Below are 26879 nucleotides of genomic sequence, written 5' to 3' on the forward strand. Positions count from 1 at the left end.
TACTTTTTTAAAAAAACACCTTTTTTAAAAATAAAATAAAATATATTTAAGGTGCTTGATGCAAAAGTACTTTTGAATAACAACATCAACAATCTTTTATGTTACTGGGAAGAAACCACACATTTTGTGATTCCACTCCATCACATCCCCACCCCAATAAAAACAAGGAAGGAAAATTCACATTCAATCACGAAAATATTATAAAAAGTAGAATTCCACCGTGGAAAAAAACAAATTTCCCCTCTTAGAAACAAATATTAAACCAACATAGGATAGAAAATAAAATACATTAACTCCTAGTTTTAGAAGGAAAAGATGAAACATAATTAGTGCGGCATTAGTTAATTATAGCAATTCTTAAGCCTCTGGGAACTTTGTTGCCAGTGTTAAACCACTAAACTTTCCCTTAATTTTCTTGTTTTTTCCTAATTTCATCTCCATCCACCCCACCAAACTTAAGCCCTTCTCCTCTCTTACTACATTTAATATAAACCCCATTTAATCAACCACAGACTCTCATTCTCACTTCTCTTTGTGGGTTACAAGACAACTGTTCCCTTTGAAAAAAAAAAAAACATTATAACAATCCTAAAAGAAAAATTAAACCTACCCCTTTTCTTTTTTCTTCCCAAATTTCACTTTTTTTTTTCTTTCTTCCAAGTTGTCCCTAATTTATATATCTTTCTAGGGTTTCTTGAAACATATTTCAGTGAATCTTGATGGATTCTGAGGATGATATGCATGATGCTAATGATATGGAGTCGGTGGATGAAGATTTTTACAGTGATGGTGATGGTGGGTATGGCGGCGAGGGTATGAATAGTGATGATGATGTTGCTGATTATGATTTTATGGGTAATGAAACTGATGATTCTGATGACCAAGCTGTTAGTCGTTCTCAGGTAACTTAAATTTGTTTGTGGATTTTACACAAGAACTGCTACTATGACTTGATCTTGAACTAATTTGGGGTCTGTTTTGGTTTTTACTGCTTATCAATATTTACTGTAAGTTGTAACCTTTAGAAACTTTTATGTATATGTAGAGTAGTATAATTCCGTCGATCTCGAACTGATTGGGGTTCGGTTATGTGAATACTCTTCTGTATGTCATGGTCTATTTGGGTCTGTTTCACTCTACTTCTTATCGATTGTTATTGTTAGTTGTAATCTTCAGATATTGTTATGTTTATGTAGAGCAGTATAATTCAGGTGAGTAGTTCTTGGAATTGGGGTATTTGATTTCGATTTGGGTGTGTAATTCGAAGTGAATTTCACTATAAAGCATTAAAGCCTGCGCCTTTTTTGTATCCCTAGCATACAACAACAACAACATACCCAGTGTAATCCCACAAGTGGTGTCTGGGATATAGGTAATTAATACTTATTGTAAGTTGTAACCTTAAGAAATTGATATGTATAGGCAGATTAGTAAAATTTAGGTGAGTGGTTCATGGCAATTGGAATCTTTGATTTTGATTTGGGTGTGTTTTTCGAAGTTAATTTCACTATAATGCCTGCACTTTTATTTTTATCCCTCACATATAGGGATAGAATGATTACTGCTTACCAATACGTATTGTAGTTGTAACCTTCAGAAATTGATATGTGGTTCACTGGAATTGGGGCCTTTGATTTTGAATTGAGTGTGTATTTCAAAGTGAATTTCACGATAAAGGCCGCCTTTTTGTATCCCTTCTATATAAGGATAGAATAATTGCGTGCGTGACTCCAATATTCACTCACTTTTCTTGTCTAAACTGTGAAAAGGCACCACGTGTTGAGCAAGTATACGATCTTGATTGATGGGGTTGCGGATTTTGATGAGTCCGGATGTTATGGTTTATGTAATTGTATGCTGGGGCTATTTTCAAAACTTTTTAAAGATACTAGTATATAGATTGTTGGGTTATAGCTGAAATGAACAGTTTATCGTAATCATAATGATTAGTAAATTGTTGTGTCAGTATTCTTTACTTGCTTGTTTTGTGGGACAACTATGTTCTTAGCTAGTGATCACTTCGATGTGCTACAAAGGGGCTTCTCTTGAGGTAGAGTTGATTTTCTCTTCTATTAAACACATTGATGTGATGTGATACAAGTAGGCTTCTCTTAATTTAGCTCCCTCTGTGAGAATTCTCATTTTAAATGTTTTTTAAATGCCTTTTGGTTTCTCATTTTTCTTTGTCCTTAATTCCTATTCGGTTTTGGATTCACATGCTGCCTTTGCAATCTGCAGAAAAATTATACAGTCTTGAAGGAAGAAGATATACGTCAACGACAGGAGGATGATATGACGACAATTTCTACTCTTCTGTCCATACCAAGAGAAGCTGCCTGTATATTACTTCGACGTTATAACTGGTAAACTGATCATCACCTCCCCCCCTTCCCCCTCTTTTAACCTAAGGAGGTAATAGTTTTTCTGTGTGCTGTTGGGTGCTATTACTTGGATTGACATATTTGTCTTCTGTAGCTTTCACTCGATGAGGATCTTTGCAAGTGTTAATTGTGCAATGCTATCATATTACGTTCTTGTGCTTTCCACTTGTATATGAGTTATGACGGACTTGGTTCTCCTCTTGCTTGACTTGTCTCTAAAAGACTAAACAATGATGATTGTAGGAGTGTGAACAAGGTGCATGAGGAGTGGTTTGCTGATGAAGAAAGAGTGCGCAAGTCTGCCGGCTTGTTGGAGGAGCCTGTTGTCCCTCTTTCAAGAGTTAAAGAAGTAAGTTCTCTACTTTTTACCGGAGACTGATTCGCTTTTTGGCCATCTTAACATTTATTGGTGCTGCTGTCTCTTTCTGGTGATCTGAATCTATTTACATTGCTTATTTAACCAAGATATTCTCTCGACAGGTGGTATGTGGGATTTGCTTTGAGAACTACCCTCCTGATGGCATAATATCTGTTGGGTGTGGTCATCCTTTTTGTACTACTTGCTGGAAAGGTTTGTTTCTTCTTGAAGCTTTTGGCCACATATATAGTTTTTCTTTACTCTGAATTTGAAAGAAGCGGCTAATTTGATATCCTCACGTTTATTGTCAAATATTTGTTTTTAGTTTATTTAGGGTACCGATCCTTCTCTATTGAAAAGTGTAATCCATTTGGATGTGCAAACCCTAGAACCTTGATACTTCATGAATACTGATGCTTAAATGGTAACCAATGAGGCTTCTAGTGCAGCATCGTGAAGGGAGAACTCTCCATCGCATATGTTATTCAGTTCAAATTCTTGCTGAAGAATTTTGGTTGTCTTTTACCTGCTGTCTTTTATTTTCTTGTCTAACAGTTTTTGTTCTTTTTCTGGCAGCTTACGTTAGCACATCCATTAAGGACGGCCCTGGATGCTTGACGCTGCGATGTCCCGACCCATCATGCGATGCTGCCATTGGTCAAGATATGATTGATAGGTTGACATCTGGTGAAGATAAGGACAAGTACTATCGTTACCTTCTTAGATCCTATATTGAGGACAATAGAAAGGTAAGTGCCAAGTGCTGTCAGTTTGATGTGTTCTGATTGCTAGGAAAATTAAGGCAAGGCCTTGCATTGAGCTCAACTTGAAAGGTCTCATGTGTTACTCACATGAGGTTCAAATTGTGGTTTTACCGTGCTATGCATATCAGAATGGACATTGCACGATGGTGCAAAAGGATTATTTGTGCCTGTATATGTTGTCCAAGAATTTGATTGTCTGTCATATCACGAAAGAGGTGTTTGATTAGTTGCTTACTCACTCCAAATGCATGTGTTTATTCAGCATGCAATGGGGGAAAATATTAATTTACTCGCCATTACTTTGTCAAGACTGTGACTACGAACAATGCCATAATCAACTAATTGATGTTATTGTGGACTTGTGAGCCCCATGATTATTTTGATTGAGCCGTTGATAAAGTAACGTTTTGCTGCATATGAATTCCTCACATATTCTTCTGAATTATATGAATCTGCGGGCCTGAGATCTTTCCAGTGTATTGCGTCTTTTATACATCTGTAAAAACATATATACATGGCTGAGCTGAGGGCAGCAGAAATGAGGTGAATCTAGTAAAAGACCTGCATAAGAATTGGAATGGGGACGCCATCTTTTATGATTTTAAACCAGAGAGTTGCTTAGAGTTCAGTGTTTTGGTCCTTTAGCATATCTTTTGTGATAAGTAACTACAAAAACTACAAGTCTTATGTTCTTTTATCTCACATGTACAAATTTCTGTTTTTCCTGCTCTCTCTCTCTCTATTTCTTCTAACATTTTTTTTCCCTTCTTTCGTTTGCATTTTTCTTCATTGCGTATGGGATATTCAAGATAAGCAATTATTTGTACATAAGCTGTTTAGCTGACATCTGGTATAGATGATCGGTTCATCTTCAAGAAAAAGCTACCTTTTTTGCCACATAAACTTTGTATTATGATGTATACATCTACTATAAGGATATCCTTGCACATTTATAAATTAACTAATGAAAGAAAAGTATTTGCTGCCATCTCTCCTTAGTGGTCTGGATCTTCAAATGGAGTACTTAAATTATCAACTTGAATTGGTTATTGTTTATCACATTGTGTTGACATGTCTTTTGTTTGTTGTAAGGGTTCCTTATTCTCTCTTGATCGTACCAGTATTATTTGCCTTATTTGCTACCGGGTGTGATATGTTTGTTTTCTTGTATTCTGTAGACAAAATGGTGTCCTGCCCCAGGTTGTGATTCTGCAATAGAATATGATCTTGGAAGTGGAAGCTATGATGTTACTTGCTGTTGTTCCTTTAGTTTTTGTTGGAATGTAAGACTCCTTTTCACTTTTGTATTAGCTTCATTTTTTAGTTCATGAAACCGTCGTTCTTATGGTACGGTTATTTCCTTCCAGTGTAGAGAGGAGGCTCATCGGCCTGTGGACTGTGATACTGTGTCCAAGTGGATTTTGAAAAACAGTGCCGAGTCGGAAAACATGAATTGGTAAGTAGTCGTCTTATGCTGATCGTCCGCTTTTATTTCGTTTTTTCATGTCTCTCTTAGTGTTCCATGAATGATTCTTATGATTTCATTTTATAGAGAGTTTCTGCTTTCTGGTATTTGGTTGGTAATATATTTGTTCTGTTTTTTTGGTAAAGTAATAAAATTTCATTAGTAAAGCATCAAGAAGATGCAAGGTTACAGATAGGTGAGAAGCTGCTTCAAACAGAAACATGAAGCAGACTCAGCAAAAACTTGTAGAAAAGCAATCTAAAGATAGTCCATGTCTACCGAACTAGAGAAAGGGAGCTAATAAAATCTAGAAAGTTACCCACACTGTTTACAGGAGCAAAAAAATGCCAACTATAAAGAGTAGCTAAACACCTAGACTTTGGGGAGCAAATAGGAGTTGAGATTCCTTCAAAGCATCTACTGTTTCTCTCCTTCCATAGGTTCCAAAAAATTACTGCTGGAATCATTCTCCAGATTCTTTTAATGGATTTGTCAACTCTCCAGAGTATCCAGCTAGCGTAGGCATCTTTGATGTTGAAAGGCATTGCCCATTGGAGACCAAGCATAGAGTAGAAGAAATACCAGAGTCTAGCTGCTGCAGGGCAGTGCAAAAATAGATGGTTGACACTTTCATTGGCCTGCTTGCACATGGCACACATGTTAACGACGATTACACCTCTCCTCCTAAGATTGTCTTGTGTTAGGCATGCTTCCTTCAGTGCAGTCCAAATGAAGCAAGTAACTCTGAGAGGCTGTCTGGTTCTCCATACAAGCTTCCAAGGCCAAACCTCTAAAAGGCTATTTTGGGAGCTCCAGTTGTAACATTCCTTCACATTCCTTCACAGTGAAAATCTTTTCCTTAGAATTGCCCCAGAGGATTTTGTCCTGCGATTCAGCCACCAGAATACATTGTTCCAATCTTTGTAACAGAGAAAGAAAATCATCAACTTCCCAATCCTGTAGGTTTCTCCTTAAAATTGGTGTCCAGCAGTTGTTATCTCTATATTGAGCTAATGTTGCTTCTTTGTTAGAAGCTATCAGAAATAGTGAGGGAAATGAGTCTCTTACTAAAGTGTCCCCGAGCCATTTGTCCTGCCAAAATCTGATCTTAAGCCCATTTCCAGCCTTGAATGAGACAGCCTTGAAGAATTCCTCTTGGAGACTACTGATGTGTTTCCATACTCCAACACCATGTGGTTCATTGCTTTTCTTTGCAGTCCAGTGGTCTTGAATACCATATTTAGCTTTGATAATTTCCTTCCAGTACCCTGCCTCATTTTGACCATATCTCCAAAGCCACTTCATGAGTAGGCTGTTGTTATGAAGCTTAAGATTTCTGATTCACAGCCCCCCTTGGCCTTTGGGTTGAATAACTGATTGCCATTTAACCAAAGAGAATTTATGAGTAACACTGTTACCTTTCCATAGGAATTTCCTTCTGAGCTTGTCAATTTGCTTTAGAACTGAGCTTGGCATAGGGAAGAGTGACATACAGTAAGTAGGGATGCTGTCTAGGACACTGTTGATGAGGGTCTGTTTAAAGCTGGTGCATTTGACAATCCTTTTAAAAAAAGTTGGTGTATTTGATGGTTTGCCTTCTGTTCCTCTCCTGAACGATTAATCTTTTCTGTTTTATATTAACTAATAATAGTACTCTCTCGGTTTAGACCTTTGACACATAAGCAAAATATGTAGAACATACCAAAAGTACCTTTAGAATCTTGTAATACTCATGTCTCTTATTCCTGTAAGAGCATGTCTTTAACATTAAAGAGTACCAAATATAGTGAAGTGTCGATCTGCTTGAAATGAGTACCAAATATAGTGAAGTGTCGATCTGCTTGAAATGGACCAAAAAGGAAAGAGTTCCATATAAAGTGTAATAGAGGAGCATAATACCAATTTTTGCGGGAAGGATTTGAACATTGTAATTGTACTTAGCTGGTGAATATGTAAACATCTAGACACAACGCCTGGTGAATGATTAATATTTCAATTGTATACTTGGAACAAGCAACTGTGGGCTTCTATCTTATTTATTGATTCATAGCATGCATGTTTCTTTTTTTGACAAGGTAAACTTATAACATGAAATATCGAAGCTATGAAGAGGCCCTTGTTCTATCTGATGAACCATTATGATAGCTTAAGAAATAAGAAGAGTAGACATTGTCATAAAAGAGATAGAAAGAAGAGAAGAAGTTTTGGTGAGTGTCTGGGAGAGTATGGGATGTTTGTTGTTCGTACTAAGGAGCCGCTTGGGCATGATTTTTAATCATGACATGAAATCATGATGATTTGAAGTTGAAGTTTTTTTTGGACATGCAATTTGGATTTCTTAAGTTGTATTTTTCTTATAGATATAAAAACCCCACAAGTTGTGAAAACCATCAAAACTTCCCAATTCTTATACAATCTTACCAAATGAGTAAGTCATAGTTCATAACAAAATTAATACGCTACAAGAAGCCTTTCTAAAAAATACATCATCAATGATCAAACTTTAGTTGAATAAAATGGAAAATTGAACATGAGTTGTAGTGTAATTACTCTTTAATATAATCCTCCCACATGGTTGGTAAAAGTAATTTTGTTATAAATATACTACCAACTTGTAGATCTTTTAATATTTGATATTAATGGTTGGTAAACATGATTGGTAAATATATCTACCAACTTATGGATCTATTTTTACAAAATATAAACTTATGGGTCAGGAAGGGGAGCCTTGGCGTAGCTGGTAAAGTTGCTGCCATGTGACCAGGAGGTCACGGGTTCGAGCCGTGGAAACAGCCTCCTGCAGAAATGCAAGGTAAGGCTGCGTACAATAGACCCTTGTGGTCCGGCCCTTCCCCGGACCCCGCGCATAGCGGGAGCTTAGTGCACCGGGCTGCCCTTTTTTATAAACTTATGGGTCAACTTTTACATTTAAAAAATTTGAACAACTTTTACATTTAAAAAATTTGAAATCATGATTTGGAATCCTTCCAAATCATGCCTTTTTGGATGATTTGGGATTTCATCTCATGAGATGAAATCGCAAGTCCAAACGCCTACTAAGGTCTTTCCTACGACAGCCTATTAAGGAGAGAGGGAGATGATTTTCCTCACTGACTCACTCACTTTGAATCCAAAGAGCACTGATGCAGTAGTGCAAAGAGCCTGATTGGTTATTCTCAATGATGAATCTTCTTCTTTTAAAAAAAATTCCAATAAGTGAGAAGACCTCTCTCTTTGCATGAGCAGAAACATGGGGAGCCTTTTTAACAGTTGAGAGTGCGAGGAAAAAGAAGAAAGTTTCAGCCGTGAGTCAATCTTTAGAACACATGAGAGAACATTAATCATCTGTTACTTCAGTTCCCGGAGGCATATAAGTTATGTTAAACACGTTTGGACTTGATTGGATATTGCTTATGGGAGTAAAAGACGTGATGTCAGGGTGGAAATTTAGAAGAGGGAGAGAAGTATAACATGAGAAGCAACTCCCTTGGTGTTTATGAGGATCATTTGGAAGGAAAGAAATAGAAAAGCTTCGGGAGGACTTGACCATTCTTTCCTGCAGACTAGTGGGACTTTTTTGTTCTGTTCTACACTTTTGGAGGACCTTTTGTGTACCACTTATTACAGAGTACTAACAACTATAAAAAGATTTGGGCTTTCAATAATTAACGGGCTTTTCCCTTGCTGTTGAGACAATAATGCTGAAATAGTTGGGAAAAAGAGTAGCCCCAAGTCTTTGGTCTATTGGTAAAACCGCGACACGTGACTTGTAGGTAGGACGCACGTCACGGGTTTGAACCCTGTCGCAGACAGCAGCCTGGTATTCAAGTATAGAACAGTAGACAGGCGGATCCATTATTTACCTAGTTCCGAACCGTGCACCACTGTTCCTCATGAATTTTTCGGTTATCAAAATGAATAGTAGAAAAACAATATGATTATGTTCGAACACTGCCTCGAAGTCATGGACATTTAATGTTGAAGTGCATGACCACCTATTTAAAAGCTTAAGTTGTTAGAGTGGGACATTTTTTATTTATTTATTTATTTATTTATTTATTTTATGTCAACATGACCCCTCACGCGTGGTCTGATTTTTTTGGGGTCAAGCGCATGGTTATATTTTGTTGATTGATTAAAAACGAGACTTGGATTCACACTGGTTGTTTGCTCTAAAACCGTGCTGAAGTAGATGAACCGTGTCACCTTTGGACACAGACGCTATTCCGTTCTCAAAGGAAACACACCTTAGAGATTGAATGACAAAACAAGATAAGTCAACGTTCAATCTAGACGGTGCTGATAGCTTTTAGTGAACAACCCCATTATGAGACCAACCAAAAGCAGCCTTTGGTACGTAAGCAGTTAAGGTTTGGAACCCTTGCAACTATGATAGAAAGCCGTTTGCTTGTTGCCAAATCCTTCACCTTTCTTTTGAATCAAAGTAGGTAGCAACTGTTGTATTTTAGTCGGTCGGGTGAAGCGTGCTTTGTTTCTCTCGTGCTTGCTTGCGTGAAGGCTTAGATCCCTTTTTGCTAGGTCCAAAAGCTTCCCAAAAGATCTGATCCAATGGAAATTAAAAGCTTAAGTTGTTAGGTTATTTCTTTTATGTCTACAACACTTAATAATGGTCATATTGTTTTGTCAACGAGTGGATGATGTGTGATACTCATCTGTATCATTTTTATTTGGTGTTTCTTGTTATCTCAATGCAGTGTCGGATTGAAGTAGTTTTTGGTTAATATGTTGAGATCTTATACTTGTTAGATCCCAAATAAAAACAAGCTCGTTTGTCTGACATTTAACTTTTTCTTTTGTGGTGATTTTAGGATCTTGGCTAATTCCAAGCCCTGTCCAAAGTGCAAGCGACCAATTGAGAAGAACCAAGGGTGTATGCACATGACTTGTACGCCACCATGTAAATTTGAGTTTTGCTGGTAAGACTTTTACTCCTACATCTATTTCTGTACATTAGACTGTTCATTCTTGAAGTTTACTACCTTCCATGCAGTCTTTAGGTGGGACCCAAAGGAAAAGAAATATATTTATCAATGAACATTTCTTGACATTCTACATGATAAAATTCTAGACATTATTTCGTCAAGGATATTTCTAGGGCATTCACTGGTTCAGTGTCTTTCTTTGTTTTGTATACATTCTTAGGTAGATGATACTGAATATACTCATTTTGAAGTATTTCATGTGGTTACCAAAAAGTCCTTACTCGTAGTGTTGTTTGATATCTCATAGGTTATGTCTTGGTGCATGGTCAGACCATGGTGAAAGGACCGGTGGATTTTATGCGTGTAATCGCTATGAATCAGCAAAGCAAGAGGGCGTGGTGAGTTTTCCAGTTTGCTCATATTTGGATTGCATTTTATTCTTTTAAATCCCGTTCTTAGTTCTTTAGAAGAAATATGTTGATCCTGAATGTAGTCAATGATGTCCTATATGCTTATGTATACATTGCTGCATATAGTATGATGAAGCCGAGAGGAGGAGGGAGATGGCCAAAAACTCACTAGAGAGATACACGCATTACTATGAACGTTGGGCAACCAACCAATCGGTATGGATAATTGTGTCTAAAAATTTGAAGTTCTCGTTTATCTGTAAGTGGGTATTTCACTAATTGGTTTTATTTGTTAGTACTCCCCTTTTCTCTTGTAATCAATTTCACCCTATATCCATGGATATTTTCAATGGTAAATCTATGAGATTGGTTGATACAGGAAATAGGTAAGATTAGGGGATAGGTGTTTTATTCTTTCAAATGTCTTTAATGTTGGCCTAAAGTTATAATTTACTTCCCAAGTGTTCTATCTTGGGTTGCGGGACATAAAAGTACATTATGTGAGTCTTGCGCCTATACTGTTGTGCCGCTTCTTTTCTTAGTTATTAGACTCTGTGATAGGGGTGTGGCAACTGTGAAGGTGTTTGCTTCTCTATAGAATTAAAGCAGAAACCATGTTGACATAATGAAAAGGAAACAAGTGAGTTCGGTGGGAGTGTATATGTTTTTCCATAAAGTACACATAGGTAATAAAAATTGTCACTTAAAAGTATTTTCGTACTTCATGCGATCAACTCAGCAAGAAATAATCGGAGCTTGACACCTGCATGGTCTCCTATGTTAATGAACACCAAAATGAATTGTAAGTCTACGTTCTATCACGTGTAGCCACACGAGCTCCCGGTTTATTCATGCCAAGGAAGTTTGATTCTTGTTGATCTTCGTCACACATTTCCCATTCACTTTTCGTAAACCTAATATTCCTTGTTTTCCTAATGGCAGTCGAGGCAAAAAGCTATGGCAGATCTGCATCAAATGCAAACTGTTCATGTAAGTATAATCTGTTTTTGCTCACAGACAACAGTTATTCTTGCTACATTTTTCAGTTATGTGAAGATACTTGAAACTAGGGTGCAGTTCTAACTTTGATCAAGAATATTTTCAAATGTGTCTCCTTTGTTTGGTGTAATCTAGGCTTGCTGTAGGGTAGTGTGTATTACAGTTGTACTCAGTTTATGTAATGATTAACTTTTTGCCTGGTTGTGATTTTGCTCCACATACTATACACAGGCTAAAGAAATGGCAAAATAAGTGTCTCAGTGCTCTTTATCAAAAAAGAAAAGAAAAAAGAAGTTAGCGCTGAAGAATTTGTTTGCTAGAAATGAGTCTTGTTTTTTCATTGCTCTAATGTTATCTCTCGAGGCATATTTTTTTTTTCTTTCCTTTTGATATGTTTTCAATTGTGTTTAATGTAGTTTTGTTTATTTCTGCAGCTTGAAAAGCTTAGTGAAATACAGTGCCAACCAGAGTCACAATTGAAGTTCATTATAGACTCCTGGCAACAGGTGAACGCTGCAATCTTCTTGACATTTACATTATATGAAACATCAGTTGTCCCAAATGGCATTCCTCTGACGATTAAGTAGTTATAGTATGACTTCTCTGAGAATCAGTTCGTGGTTGGTCAAGTCCATATCAACTTTTCACCCTCGATGTACTACATATGGCTGCAATCAGCGTCATTTCATTCCCAGTTTTGAATTGGTTTCCTAAACTATGTCGAGGACACTCGATATCCAAAGCTTCTATGAACTTTGGCTACTCGGCCTTCTTATCCATGATAGTCAGATAGTGAAGGAGGAGTTTAGGGGTGGGGGGTGGGGGGTGGGGTGGTGGTGGATTGCTATTCAGGGATGAGTCCTGGACCATGCATCAGGGTTTGGAGATTTTTCTTTCATGGTTAAGTTCATGCACCATACATCAAACCAAAATACAGATTCAGTCCAACAACAACAACAACAACAAGAAGCCCAGTAGAATCCCACCATGTGGGGTCTGGGGAGGGTAGAGTGTACGCAGACCTAACCCCCACCTTGAAAGGTAAGGCGGCTGTTTCCGAAAGACCCTCGGCTCAAGAGAGGAAAACAAGAGGAAAACAAAAGGTCAGATAGGGCCAAGCATATCAAAAACAATATGAAAACGAGGAATAGCAAAAGCGAGAAAGTCATGGTAGAAAGGAGCATTAACTACCATAGATAAATAAGGTAATCAAAGTACAAATCCTTTCTGAAATGTTTTGAGGATAGAAGTAGCACTCTACAGAAGATCAAGCAAGACTGTATGTTGCTATTTTGTTTTTGGTGTACAAAGAATCCCTCTGTAGATGCAGAATCAATCTTAGAAGTTCTTGACTCATGTTAGGATTTTACTTTCTTAGCTTCTTAGTTTTCTTTTTTTCTTTTGTAAAGGGGTTTTCAGTACTACCTAAGTACTGGTCTATAATACAAAGTTGTTACCTGTTCAAAAAAAAAAAAATCCTTTCTGAATAAATCCTGAATAAAATACAGATTCAGTCCCTTCTGAATAAATCCTTTCTTTCCCTCGCATTCCTTTCCATGCGAGTCTCACATGAGGTTGCAAAATCAGATGAAGACCGGAAGACGGTTACTGTGCACATCCGTATTTTGCAACAAATTTTCCATCCATAAGGGTTCCTGTTTTTATATAGTTCTTGATAGCTATTTCCCCAGAGGATTTGGTTGGAAATGAGTTTTTTTTTTAATGCACCTACTTACGGGGACTGATCCTCTTTACCAGATTTGTCTCTTCTTTCCCTTTATAGCATCCCATAAGATGTTCTTTATCAGTTTACTGCGCATAGACATCACATATGCATCCATGTATATGGATATGGATATACAATAATAGGTGATGGCTAAAAGTATCTCTTACATAGAAGTTGTTAAAGGGATTCTCCAAAATGATCCCTACTGTCTAAAAATGAAATATTTGCAGTCGTTCGTTGCCTTCTCAATTTTATGTTAGAGAACCGTAGTGAACCCACTTCAATATTTTGGTGTATTTCGAGGAGATGGAGGGAACTATCTATCTCCAACTTGTGAATTGTGTATTGTTATTACTCGTGAGCCAATAAGTATTCTTTTTATAAAAGAATAATAGTTGTTTAAAAAGTGGATTATAAAAGTACCTTTTGATGTTGGCAAGCTCTTAGTTTATTTATACGTTTTAGTTATTCTGAACTTGGAAGTGTTCTTTTATTGGGGCATGTAATATTTAGCTAGTGTTCCACTATACAATTTGCAGATAGTTGAATGTAGGAGAGTATTAAAATGGACCTATGCATATGGATACTACCTACCCGAACATGAGCACGCAAAAAGGCAGTTCTTTGAGTACGTACAAGGTATTTACAGTTCTCATCATCTGTGTGCCTTGTTCTTGGATCATTTTCAGTAAACTTTTCTCATGCTTCTGTTACTTTTCTGTATGCAACATTTTATCTGTACAGGTGAGGCAGAGGCTGGTTTAGAGAGGCTTCATCAATGTGCTGAAAAGGAACTCCAAACTTACCTTAATGCTACAGGACCGTCCAAGGATTTCAATGATTTCCGTACAAAGCTCGCTGGTTTAACAAGGTAATTTATCTTACACAGTTGCTCATAAAATATGTACGTTTCTTCAGCTAAGAGTCAATCTGCAGAATTAATTCAAGAGTTCTGGTTTGACACTTTTTACTTAAATGTGGTTGTCATTGTAAGATCGCATTGTCCAGGTATATGATTCAGTGCTTGAGAATTGGCCATTTTTTTCCCTCATGTGGTTATTTGTGCACTTTAAATCCCTAGGTTGCAGAGCAATTAGGTAGGGTCTAGGCTTGTCCAATGAAGTTGACAGTTGGTGGGTTGTGAATTGTGATGGGTCATAACCAGTGGTGCTTCGATTTAACTTTTGAAAGAAAAAGTGTTTGTGAGTTATTCTTCTTCAGCCAGATTAATTCTAGACATAGGAAGCATGTGATAGCTACTTTGCAGAAGGGAGAATTACAACCCTGCCCAAAGGGGCCAATTGCTGTCTGTCACCTCATAATTGCTTAGTTTTGTCAAAGGTGCATGTGGCGCACCTAAGTTCCCAGGCAGTCGCGAAAGTACGCGGAGTCCTTTGCCTTGCTTAGGTAGTGCTTTAGTTCAACTTCAAGCATTGAAATCACTAAAGTGTTTCTCTTCACCCATGTTGTTCATGTTGAAAGTTATTTATCTTGAGTTCTGCATAAATACTTTTTTTGTTAGCGATTTTCCCGCTAATACCGTCCTTTAATTTGCACTTTGCATTTAAAACCTCAATTGATCGTAAAACACTTCTTTTTTATGTGGTCCTCCCACCCTCCAACCGCTGCCTCTTCCCTGTGAACGTCATCCCCACTTCCATTGAAAAAAGGAGGAAAGCCTGTGTTCAGAGAATGTAAATTGGAGGGGTACCAAACATGAACTAGGATTGTTGCCTAAGCTGCACGTCCACCTCTCAAATATGTGGAAATAGTTTATATCGATATATATTAACAATTTAATGCAGCTGTTCTTCTAATTGTAACAGTGTCACCCGAAACTACTTTGAAAATCTGGTTAGAGCATTGGAGAATGGTCTTGCTGATGTGGATTCCCAAGGTGCTTGTAGTAAGGCACCCAGCTCAAAGAACGTAACTGGGAGCAGCAAGGGCAAAGGAGGAGGTCGGGGTAAGAACTCCGGGCGGACATGAGGGCCAAGCAAATATGATGACTGTATACTGGGATTTTGAGGGGATAAAATGATGTTCAGATGGGGAAGTTAAAGAATCTACTCAAAGATAGGAAAAAGAGGGGTTGATCCCCTCTAATTGAAGCCGATTGTCAGAGAACAGTATAGGTAAAAAGAACCCCTGGAAAATGAAGTTTGCTCCTGCGCATCTTCAAGGGGCAATTAAATTTATGGTTCTGTTGTAAATAGTCTGTGATAGAGTTAGGTGCAGAACTATTCAACTCAACTCATCTCTTCTTTTTGGGGGAGTGGGCAGTCGCTGCAAACAAAACTGTGCTATGTTGTTCTTACTGGTGGACTTGTGTATAAGGGTTCCTTGTGTGTATATATAATGATAAATGTTGCTTATATTACATTGTTTTTAGAATTTTCTCTAAATCTGTCTCTCCATGCTTATAGTTTCATAGCCTTACTGAGATAATCCTTTGACGTATTTGAGTAGCATGCCAGTATTTTTTAACTGATCTTCAGTATGTGTTCATTACAACTAGTAATAACGATTTCTAGAGCTTTTTCTGGGAGAATGACTTATTTTATGGAAAATATTTTCTTGAAAAATGTGTTCCATTGTTTGGTTGGAGAGTAAGAAGTATTTGTTGGAAACGTAAATTTTAGACTGATAATACTGTGAGCAAATCAGATATTGATTTTACGAAAGTTTTGAGTTTTAGAGATCGATAATAGTGTTCAAGTACGAACAGAAACTTAGAGGCGAAACAAAAGTTTTCTGGTCACCATCTTTCAATTACTCAATGAAGTACTAGAATATTATTTTATTATTGATATGTCATTCCCAAAATAATCTTTTGTCATTAATATTAAGAACTACTAGCCTTGTAAAACAGAAAAGGTGAAGCAGACAAGATGTATGTATATATAGTCTTGCTAAATGAAGAAGTGGAACAAAACCCTGTATATTTCTTAGCCATTTGTTTTTCTTTACATATCTTTTTCATCTTCTTGGCAAGTGTAAATGAGAAAAGCTCCAAGAATACTGGAAGAGTGTTAATTTTTCAATTGCATGGATTTATCTTTGAAAAGTCTCATGCTAAGTGCATTCAGCATTGCTTTTGAGTATTGGCGTGAACCCATCTTCCAATCCGTACCTGTTGACATCATCACCTTGAAATCTTGGTAACTTATCCTTCCATCCTGTATATTTAATTAGCAAAATGAAGCAATCAAAATAAACATAATGTTATAGAATTTAACTTCTATATACACTGGCATTATAACAATTTTTATATTATTAAGGGCAAAGGCTCAAATATGTCATTGAACTATCGGAAATGACTTATTTATGCCACTCGTCAATAGTTTGGCCCATTTATGCCATCGAACTATCGGAAATGACTCATTTATGCCACTCATCAATACTTTGGCTCATTTATGCCATCACCGGTTATCAAAATGACTTATCCATCCCATTTTTCATTAACGCCGGTTTTACAATTCCAGATATGACACGTGGCTTCCAACTAGATTATGGTTGTGGGTGGATAGGGTGTATGGGTCGGACTTTTTATTAATTTGGGATTTAAAATTGGGCTGGTTTAATTAAATGACGTAGACCTCTAATTAGAGGTCACGTGTCATATCTGGTATTATAAAATCGGCGTTAATGAAAAATGACACGGATGAGTAATTTTGGTAACGGGCGATGGCATAAATGAGCCAAACTATTGATGAGTGGCATAAATGAGCCATTTCTGATAGTTCGATGGCATAAATGAGTCAAACTATTGATGAGTGGCATAAATGAGTCATTTCCGATAGTTCGATGGCATATTTGAGCCTTTTCCATATTATTAATGCAATTAGTAATCTAAAAAATAAGGCAGAATTACGGATGTGTTTGGTATGGATTCAAATTTTCTCATGTTTGGTTGGTCATAATATTTATTTAGGAGAAGAAGCTTCTTAACAATCAGGAGAATGGCTTTCCTAGTGGCTAGTGGGAGTCGGGAAAACAAGATCCATACGTGGAATTCTAGCTTATTGTCTCCTCTCAACCCCAACGCTCTCAACCCCCACCCCGAATTTTCTCATGTTTGGTTGGTCATAATATTTATCTAGGAGAAGAAGCTTCTTAACAATCAGGAGAATGGCTTTCCCAGTGGCTAGTGGGAGTCGGGAAAACAAGATCCATACGTGGAATTCTAGCTTATTGTCTCCTCTCAACCCCAACGCTCTCAGCCCCCACCCCTTGACCACTCCATCTTCAGCAACCTTGACCCTCACTTCCCAACTCACTTTTCCTAGATTACATAAATGCGCTTGAGATAATATTTTTTTGCTCACTTACTAAACACCAAATAAGTAAGAAAACCACTTATTTTTCAAAATTTTCATAGAAAACATTTTCCTCCGTACCAAACACGCCGTACATGTTAAAACATAAAGGTTAATTGATTACCTTATCCAGATCAGCATCAAATATGATGTCATTGATAACTTGATCATTTTTGGGGCCAAGAGGATCATCAAACAAAGAGACTTTCAAGTCTTCAAACTCAATATATCCACTTCGATTCTTGTCAAAATGGAGGAATGCTTGGCGGAGATGATCATCATTGCTTAGCCTCTGTAAGTGTACAGCCATTGTCACAAATTCCTCACAATTCAACATGCCATTTCCATCAACATCAGCCTAACAAAACGAAATTCCTTAATTAATTACAAGGTAAAAGAATATTTGTAGAATTAGGAGAAATTAAAGCTTACAGCATCCATTAACAATTGGACTTCAGGTTCAGCAACAGTTTGCCCCATCATATGTAGACCATCTTTGAGCTCTTGGAAGCTTAGGTTCCCATTGTTGTCAGTGTCCATCATATAGAACATTTGTTTTATTCCGTGAACTTGATCTTGTGGTAAGTTATCTGCTACAACCTGTAAATACGTACTTACACTTTTGTTATGAAATAAAATTCCACATCGTTACACATGCATATATGTTATACAAGAAAATAAGGAACTCACTCTCAAAACTTTCTTCTTGAATTTATTCATCAAAGTGAATTGCTTAATCTTGGATCTGACGCCTTCTCCCAAGCAAACATTAGACACCTTATCAGCATTCTGTATCCAGTGATGTTCTAATTTGAACATCAACGCAGTTGACCAATTAGTTTGAATTTGCAATTAAGTCCTAATCTTTCAGGATAAAAAATAATAAGACAACTAAGACGACGTGTGAACAATTACTACAAAGTAGCTAATAGTTTTAAAAAAATTGAAGACAAAGTAGGTTATCTGCTACACCAGAATAAAATACGCTGATAGTATGAACATTTATCGACAATAAAAGTACTTACCAAGGACTTCTTCAACAGTAAACCTGTTATAAGGATTAGCATCAAGCATTCCTTTAACAAGGTCCTTGGCTTCATCAGATACTCTTGGCCACGGATCTCTGTTGAAATCTATTGTTCCCTTCACAATTGCGTGTGCAATTCCTTCTTCGGTTTCTGTGCTAATCACACCCCATAAATCAAGGAAACACAATTAGACTATTCATCACAAGGCATAGTAACAAGTCAATCAACTAATTTAATTAAGTTTAATTGGTGAACTTTTATATACCTTTAGTGCTTTTATGTAATAATAAGGACCTATTAGTTGTAAGTTACCTGCCCAAAAAGGGGGAACGCCACATAACAAAATGTAAAGAATAACGCCAGCACTCCACACATCAACTTCTGGTCCATAATTTCGTCGAAGAACTTCTGGAGCCATGTAATATGGACTTCCTACTATTTCACCAAATCTCTGACCTAACCATGAAAAAATAAATAAGTTTTAAGTATAATGCATCGATGGCATAAAAACTACATAACCAAGTCACTTATAAGACAATTACAGGTAAAATTTCTGCCATAACACATTAGTTGATAACCTCATAAATGGATTACTAGCTTGCTATAACAGGTTAAAATACATAGGCAGTTTAAAAGATCATTACATTGTCAGTGATACAACTTAATGTCCAAAATAAATAAACAAAGAATGTTCAAACACTTTAATATTGGATATGAACCCTAGTCTTAAATTCCAAATACTTACCAGGCTCAAAGAAAATGGAAAGGCCAAAATCAATGGCCTTTAGTTGAGCATTTTCACTTGCATTGGCATACAAAAAGTTCTCAGGTTTGAGGTCCCGATGAATTACTCCATGCTTATGGCATACCTATCACCAAGCATAAATGACTTTGTTTAGCATTTGCAAATTAACCGAGTATGTAATTAAGTGTGGTATACCATCAATTTTTTTTACCTGTTATAGCAGGTAACTTGTCTTATTTTCAAGACTATAAATTTCATATTTTAAAAAAGCTTACCTAGATTTGGATGATTTAATAGCGATAAACATACTTTGCCCGACGAATAAAAGAAGGAATTAATTAATTAACTACCTGGACAACTTCAAGAATGGTCTTGGTAACACGAGCAGCAGCTCTTTCAGTATAATGTCCTCTTGCAACAATTCTATCAAAGAGTTCACCACCTTCACAAAGCTCCATCACAAGGTAAACTGCTTCCTTATCTTCATAAACTTCCTTGTAGCTAACAATATTAGGGTGTTTAGGCAAATGTCTCATAATAACCACCTCCCTCCTCACATCCTCCACATCTATCTCTGTCCTCAACTTGCTCTTTGCTATTGTCTTACATGCCACATTCTCTCCACTTAACTTGTCTACACATTGGTATGTTATCCCAAACTCCCCTCTTCCTAACTCCTTCCCAAACTCATACCTATATATAATTAGGAAATAGATTAACAAAAAGTAAGAAAAAAGGCTATAAGGCCTGCAGTGACATATGTCGGATTTTCATAAATGGAGTTTAACATTTGAAAAAACGTACAAATGAATAAATCACTAGTATAATTTTTGTTAAAGAGATATTGTTTGTATACTGCTATGGAAAATGCAACAAATTCCTTTATGACAGTGACAGAGTTAGAATTTTCACTATGGAGAATCAAAATATAAAGAAGTAATAAACGCAAGAAAAAGTAAAGAGGATTCAACATATAGTGTGTCTGTATACACACCATAATTTTTTAGTGAAATAGTGCCAATTGACACCACTTGAATAAGTTCAAAATCCAAGTAAACTATTGTGAACTGAAAATTAACTTAGTCACTCTTTCTAAAAATGCATGAATTTACAGAGTTAAAATTAAAGAAGACTATTTAGAATAGTAGTCTTATTTCGCGTTGTTCCATTAAATTTAAAACTTAAAAATTACTAGTATTTATATTTAAAGCTTTAAGGTTAAAAATAACTTTTTTAAAGAGATATTATCCTTATACAGTTTAGGAAAATATTCAAGGAAAGAAAGCAAATGTATAGGGGAAAATTAACTTAGCTGCTTCTCACAAAAATGCATGAGGAAGATGCCTAACCAGAATAGTCTATCTTATTTCATAAACGTTTCAAACCTAAATTCATATTTGTATTTAAATTCAAATTTTAGAGAAAATATCTTTTAATATATAAAAAGTTCAAACTCATCAGCCTTTCCACGTGGGAGACGATAATCGAATGACTTCATATATATTACAAACTATCAAACAGTAACGTACCTCTTGTAAATGTCATCGCCTGATGGATCCTTCACGACAGTTATTGGCCTTGAGAATTTCTGGGATTTAGGCACGGATGTCCGACTGCTGTTCTTGGAACATGTTTCTTGATCTATAGGAGTAGGCCGCATTTTGGTCCTCTTTAAGAAACTTGCATTTTGTACAGACATGCAGGTTCCCATTTTTTTGGGATGTCAATTAGATTATATTTTTGTGTGTATGTTTTTTTATTTGTTGGAGTTTAGGTTATTAGCTTGAACATCCCAAAGGGAACAAAAGATCATGAAATGCAGCGAAGGAAAAAACAATCAGAGAGAAGAGAGAGAAAGAGAAGGAGGAAGGAAGAGGGAGAGAATTAGGAAACCCTACTTTTATGGGAGGCAGTTGATCAAGTATTAAGCTAATTAATGTATTATGTTGTTTTTTATTAACTTTTTTTGGTCAAAAATATGTTGTTTTCCCCGGTTTTGTCTCAGTCCCTTTGACCAATTTTCTCTTGTGGCATACAAATGCAGAGGAAAAGGTGGGGGAGAAAAACACAATAATGTAGAGAATATATGTTCATTCGTCTCATTTTTATACGAAGGTGTTCAGTTAAGGATGTATTAAGAGAATAAAATACTTTTAATGCATGTGATCTAAATTAACGAAGGTTCTATACTTTTTCCCCTTTGACTCTACCTAGCTGAGCACTTTATACACGTGCATCATCTCTTTTGTTGCAATTGGTGAACCTTTTATGTGCATGATCTCTTTGATATTGACAGTGGAGACATGGAGTATTACCAACTGTTTTTCCATTTTAATGGGCCAGTCGAGTCGTTTTATATAATTCAAAAGCTACAAAATGCGAACTGACAAATTCTTCCCATTGCACCATCACTAACAAGACTTTGAAATTATATTGTTACAGAAAAAACTCGAAGTAATTAAGAGGTTAAAATTACAAAGAAGGGGTACTGTAGGTGGATTTAGCATTTTATCACAGTCAGTAATAAAATTAATCTGAGAATGTACAATAGTAAATTGATTTAAGTAATACCAATAGATCGATAAAGACATATATTAGGTACTTATTAGGCTGGTTTATTTATAGAGAATGTGAGAAAGTGTAAAACATTATCAGGTACTTATAAGGTTGGTTTAATTATAGAATGTGAGTAAGTTTTTTTTGGTAAATTTTGACCTGTGAGAGGATTTGCCTTTTTGTTTTTTCTCTCTCATTCACTATTGAGTTTCCACAATATTGATTATTTTTAGGATTGCGTTAGGTTCAATATTCATTTCTTTACCGTGATATCACAGTTAAGCTGGGCCGTCATTTTATATTATCCTCTCTTTATACGATCTTGAACAATCCTAATCTCAATTTATGATTGAATTAGTCTAAACATAGTATTTCATAAAGGAAGCAAACCACCCACATCACCAGTTTTAAAAGTTACTTTCAGGATTTATCTGTACAAATTGAAACATCAGGGGGTTTAGTGACCCTCTTTTGAAAGTCAGGGAGTTCTCTGTAAATCACCTCTTCTCCAAAACCCCCATTTCTCACAAATATTACATTGACTAGCAATTTGTGCTTTCTCGGGAGACTCGAATCATCATTTCAGTTCGATTCGTAGGAAAATGGCGTTTTTGCTCAACAAAACAGCATTATCTAAGCTTCGACTCAATCCTCAGGTTTCATTTTACTCCTCATACTATGATTTTTCCTTTTTACATCTATTGATGCGTATATCAAATGTTCGACGATTTGTTCCAATGAAATCTCTCTGTAGAAAACTGATGAATCTTTGATGCTATCACGACGTGGGATCCATATCGAACCTGGGGCTCGCGAGAAGGCTGTGAGTACTTCCACTTTCCTCTTTCCCCAAACAACTCTTTTTTTTTTTTTTTTTTTTAATTTAAAGATCCAATTTCGCATTGATTTTAGATTTGAAGTTTCACTTAGGATGGTTCAGATAAGCGGCAATCTCTGGTTTTAGTAAACATTTGGTGAGCGATGAGGTTAGGGATTGAGTGCTTTTTGAAGAGAACCGTCTTTTGTGTAGGTTCTTCTCCATCTTTTATATACCACTTATATTGACAACGTTTCCCACCACATATAACTTTACAAAAAAAAAAAAAAAAAAGAACTTTGGGATGGCTCGAGTTTTTTTTTTTCTATCTAACCGTGGTGTCCTGGCAGCTTGGGCTCACCGCGACTAATTCCACTGGATACCTGTCAACTCCCACCAGTAACAAATACGTGTTAACTCTGTCCACAGGCTAGGACAGATAGGAAGAAATCACCTAGTGTTTTTGTCTCTGTTAGGATTTGAACCTGAAACCTTATGGTTCTCAACTCACTTCATTGACCACTAGGCCACACCTTGGGTGCTAGCTCGAGTTTTTTTGAAAAAAGAATCTGGGAGATATTTATAGAAGAGCTGAAGAAAATTTGAACTGATAAAGAGATACTGGGAACTGTCTTTTAATTATTCTTTGTGTAACTAGGAGTCTAGCTATAGCTGATTGATTGATACTCTGTTGTACCCTCAAGGTCAATAGGGGGGCATAGATACACTGTATCCCAGTTATCATTGTGCCAATAATCATCGTTTGGTGTAGTTTCTGCACTAAAAAGTGTACTTATGAATTTTTTCCTTTTAATTTGGATGTTGTAGTTTACTAAGTTGAAATGCTTATGAATCTTTATTATTGGGAATCATTTTAAGATAAAAGACTATTTTATTGAGTGCGCAGGTAGTGTCGCAACAGTAGCAATGTGAAAATTACAGATTCTTTCTTAGTGTAGTGGTATGCTAAACAGCCAAAAAAAAAAAAAGTTGTGCAACGTGACATTACACAGAATGTCTCCCATGTTACAGCATGTTAAAGAAGTATCAGATGTATTTCCTATAGCTTGGTGTACAACATTCTTTTTGGGGTGCTTTTCTCATAAATAAACTTTTCTTGAGACGATCTATATTTTATAGACTCATGTGCATGTTGCTCGAGACAGGATTGTTTGTCAAATCCGATAGTGCCTCCAGTATATGCGTGCTTGAATGAGCATACATATCAAAACTTATATGTGTGTGTGCGAAAGTTAGAATGAGCATGAGCTTTAAAATTTCAGTGTGCATGATTTATTCTTTAGTTGAGTTGACATTGGAGTGGCTTGCTCTCAATTGCAAAATCATTAATTGTCCCTTGGCAAAATGCTGTAAGCTATTAGTTCCACATGTAGGATCTCCTTCATTTGAACTTGCTTAATTGTTTCTATCAGTAGCTTTTTCATTTTTGATCTATTCTGGTTTTTCCCATATGCTTATCCGTGTCAATTCTTATTTTTGGCAGCTCTTGGCAGCGGATCCCTCCTTGAAACGCTTTAAATCACATAAACAGAGTGTGCGAACCCTCAAAAGGGTGGGAGATGTTCTAACTATTGTTGTAGTAGCAGGTTTGCCAATCTCTTCACCATAAATTGGATTCACTTTGTTTATTTTTCTATGAATATAGTTGTAAGGGAGTAAGGGTATGTACTGCAGAGTTGGTGAAGTTGTTACTTTCTTCATGCCACCCCCTTGCCTCAGCACATTCTTCAAATTGAGACATGCAGGCCAACATTGGCTCATAATTCCTTTTGTTTTGGGGTTGGGGGCATATTATCTGTACTAATGTCAGAACTATTACACATGCAGTAATCTGTCATCTGTGACGAATTTTGGTAATATGGAACCCAAATTTTATACCATGATTATTACATCTAATCCTCAAACCAAACGAGTCCTAAGAGTTATTTCATTTATTAAGGATGCTCCTACTGCACTATATGCTGGACTCCCTTCTTTGTAAGATAATTGTAGAAAGATTGCTGTCTACTCCTTGCCCTTCCCAGAATGTAGCCTATACATGAATCTTGTGCTTGAAAGGGACATAAACAAGAGAAGTGCTGGACATGAACATGGAAGCGTTGTAAAATTGTCTGACTCTAAATTATCAAAAGAAAAAAAATTAGGAAGACAATCATGTCGTCTCCAATTTAAATTTTGACTAGCCAGTGCCTTGGGGGCTTGGGGCACATTTCAAGGCACTGAAACAAGACGTAAAAAAAAGGATAAAGAAATAGTCAATGTAAGTTTTAGAAGAAGAAGGTAGTAAAAAACATATTCCATATCAGTCCCATGGAATAACTGCTGTAGGATTTCAAAAGCAGTGCAGCTTTCTGTCACCAGCGAGCAGCTACTGCTTCTTTTTCTCTTCTTTTTTTGGGCATATGTTGGTTGGAATGTATAATTATAGTGCTTCGCATTCTAGTGTTTATTTATCTTACCTGGGGTGGAGAGGGGGAAGGAGGGAAACTTCGAAAGGAATGTGTTAATGTTCTGAAGGGCATAATGTATTTATCATGTCAGTTGATTATGATTCTTTTCAATAAGATTGTGAAATCTCCCTGTACATTTCTGATGAAGTAAGGTTTGTTATGCTCCTCTTTTGTCCAACTTATGGAAATGGAAATAAGAATGATCACAGGAGTCAGGTTAACACTATGATTTTTGCTTATTGTTGACTTGTGACTTTTTTTTTTTATTGATGTCAGAGTCTCAAAACAAGTTGGTCTGAGTGTAGTAACGCCCTGTCACTAACATCCTTACTACTCTGCTTTAGTTTTTAGTTTTCGACAATAATCAGATCCATGTCATTGGTTTCTCAGTCATATACTTCAAAGCCTTTGAAAATGCTTTATAACTAGATTCTCTTCAAAGCCTTCTGCTATTACCTATTATCCCCCCACCCTCAAAAAAAGAAAAAAGAAAAAAGAGGAAACTTTTAAAGCCTTCTGCTATATTGAGTTGCATCCAGGTCTTGTTCAGAGGCTATATGTTCTATGCAACATCTGATATCAGCCTCCCTCTGCTGCTCATTGGGCTACATGATCTATGCTGCTCTTAATATAATTTGCAATGATCAGTTTTCAGTCTTCATAAGTATTGGCTTCTCATTCATATATGAAGCTATTGAAAGAATATATGAAGCTTCTGCACCATTTGTATCCAACTCATGTTATTCAGAGCCTATTAATTATGTTCGTTGCAGCATCTTTTTACTGTTTATTGGTCTGTTATTTACCGACTTCAGAATCCTGAAAAAAGCTTTTGTACTTACTTTTCTATTGAATACTAGTAGTATTTTTTGGAGCAAGGTAATTCCCACATCTGATGGATGTGTTGTAATCCTTATTCCCGGCTGGCTTATTTCGCCTGCAGTTTGCAACAATTGATATGTATCTTTTATAAGTTTCACCATTTTCTGTTGATTGCTAATACTTCTGAAACTGCCATTATGATCTTCCTTTATATTTACAGGATGTTGCTATGAGATATATGTGAGAGCTGTTATGCGGGAAGAAGAAAGGAAACAGGCTGAAGGAAGCGCATAATGCAGATCATTCTGTTTTTGCATATCTTCATTGCTGTTATTCTTCGAAACATGGAGAGAATGGGATAATGAAGGTTGATATCTTGATACTAAGTACATGAAGTGTTTTAACTTTTGTTTGGGTTGGTGGTATGAAAATAAGATGGCTCCAAACAGCTGAGGCTGCATTCAACGCCAAGAACATTGCATGCAATTTTTGGCTTTAATTTAACTTAATGTTTGAATGCTCTAGAATGTATGTGATGCCTGGTGAGATTTCTCACCTTCAATTATGATGCTTTCACTTGATGCGTGTGTCACAAAAGATGGACCTTCAGATCTTGGAAGTAATATTTTTGGATGTACTATGGCAACTGGAGGCCTCATGTATTACTCCTGTTCTGCTACTTGTAGTGTTCGTCACAAAATATAGTAAGAATAGATATACTCTTGAGCTCAATATAAATAGCAGACGAAAAATTAAACATTTCTGAGGAGATGCGTAAGAAAAGTAAATTAACAGCGTTAAAGATTAATAGGCATTTAATCAGGGGAAAAAAGGATAATGAAATAACTTCAACCAGAAAAAGAAAAATTCCCACCCTTGAAATTCAGGAAATGATTGGACTAATAGCGCTGTAATTTGTTCACATATGGTATCAAAAAGATATTGTCAATTGTTGCTATGCAGTTACTTTTGTTCACTCGTTATTATTCTTGTGATTTTGAGGTTTTAATATTTCCTCATTTTTTAAAAGGAAAATTACTCTATCGTTATAAAACAAATCTTTTATTGAGATCCA

General features: G+C 36.4%; 3 protein-coding genes across 4 annotated transcripts; 2 read left to right on the forward strand and 1 right to left on the reverse strand.

Moving 5' to 3' along the window:
* Nucleotides 1-437: 437 nt before the first annotated feature.
* Nucleotides 438-15421, forward strand: LOC132603247 (probable E3 ubiquitin-protein ligase ARI7). 2 transcript variants are annotated; one of them, XM_060316211.1, is made up of 15 exons: nt 441-902; nt 2239-2363; nt 2625-2730; nt 2862-2952; nt 3316-3488; nt 4682-4786; nt 4871-4959; nt 9798-9905; nt 10219-10309; nt 10448-10537; nt 11264-11311; nt 11755-11826; nt 13586-13685; nt 13791-13917; nt 14873-15421. In XM_060316211.1, exons 1-15 carry the CDS (start codon nt 720-722, stop codon nt 15033-15035), a joined length of 1671 nt encoding a protein of 556 aa, XP_060172194.1. In that variant the 5' UTR covers nt 441-719; the 3' UTR covers nt 15036-15421. The 2 variants fall into 2 exon arrangements, with proteins under 2 accessions (XP_060172203.1, XP_060172194.1); XM_060316220.1 differs by lacking the exon at nt 10448-10537 and having other exon boundaries at nt 438-902.
* Nucleotides 15422-15968: 547 nt separating this feature from the next.
* Nucleotides 15969-21035, reverse strand: LOC132626051 (calcium-dependent protein kinase 24). Its single transcript, XM_060340777.1, has 9 exons — nt 20668-21035; nt 19489-19831; nt 19139-19262; nt 18706-18849; nt 18391-18543; nt 18056-18171; nt 17798-17965; nt 17490-17723; nt 15969-16225 (listed from the first exon to the last, which is right to left on the reverse strand). Exons 1-9 carry the CDS (start codon nt 20847-20849, stop codon nt 16079-16081), a joined length of 1611 nt encoding a protein of 536 aa, XP_060196760.1. The 5' UTR covers nt 20850-21035; the 3' UTR covers nt 15969-16078.
* Nucleotides 21036-22191: 1156 nt separating this feature from the next.
* On the forward strand, nt 22192-26385 carry LOC132603268 (succinate dehydrogenase subunit 7A, mitochondrial-like). The gene is made up of 4 exons (XM_060316247.1): nt 22192-22350; nt 22449-22517; nt 24016-24118; nt 26025-26385. Exons 1-4 carry the CDS (start codon nt 22297-22299, stop codon nt 26096-26098), a joined length of 300 nt encoding a protein of 99 aa, XP_060172230.1. The 5' UTR covers nt 22192-22296; the 3' UTR covers nt 26099-26385.
* Nucleotides 26386-26879: the final 494 nt, after the last annotated feature.

Source organism: Lycium barbarum, chromosome 1, assembly GCF_019175385.1.
Source record: "Lycium barbarum isolate Lr01 chromosome 1, ASM1917538v2, whole genome shotgun sequence".
In the NCBI taxonomy this organism is placed as follows: Eukaryota; Viridiplantae; Streptophyta; class Magnoliopsida; order Solanales; family Solanaceae; genus Lycium; species Lycium barbarum.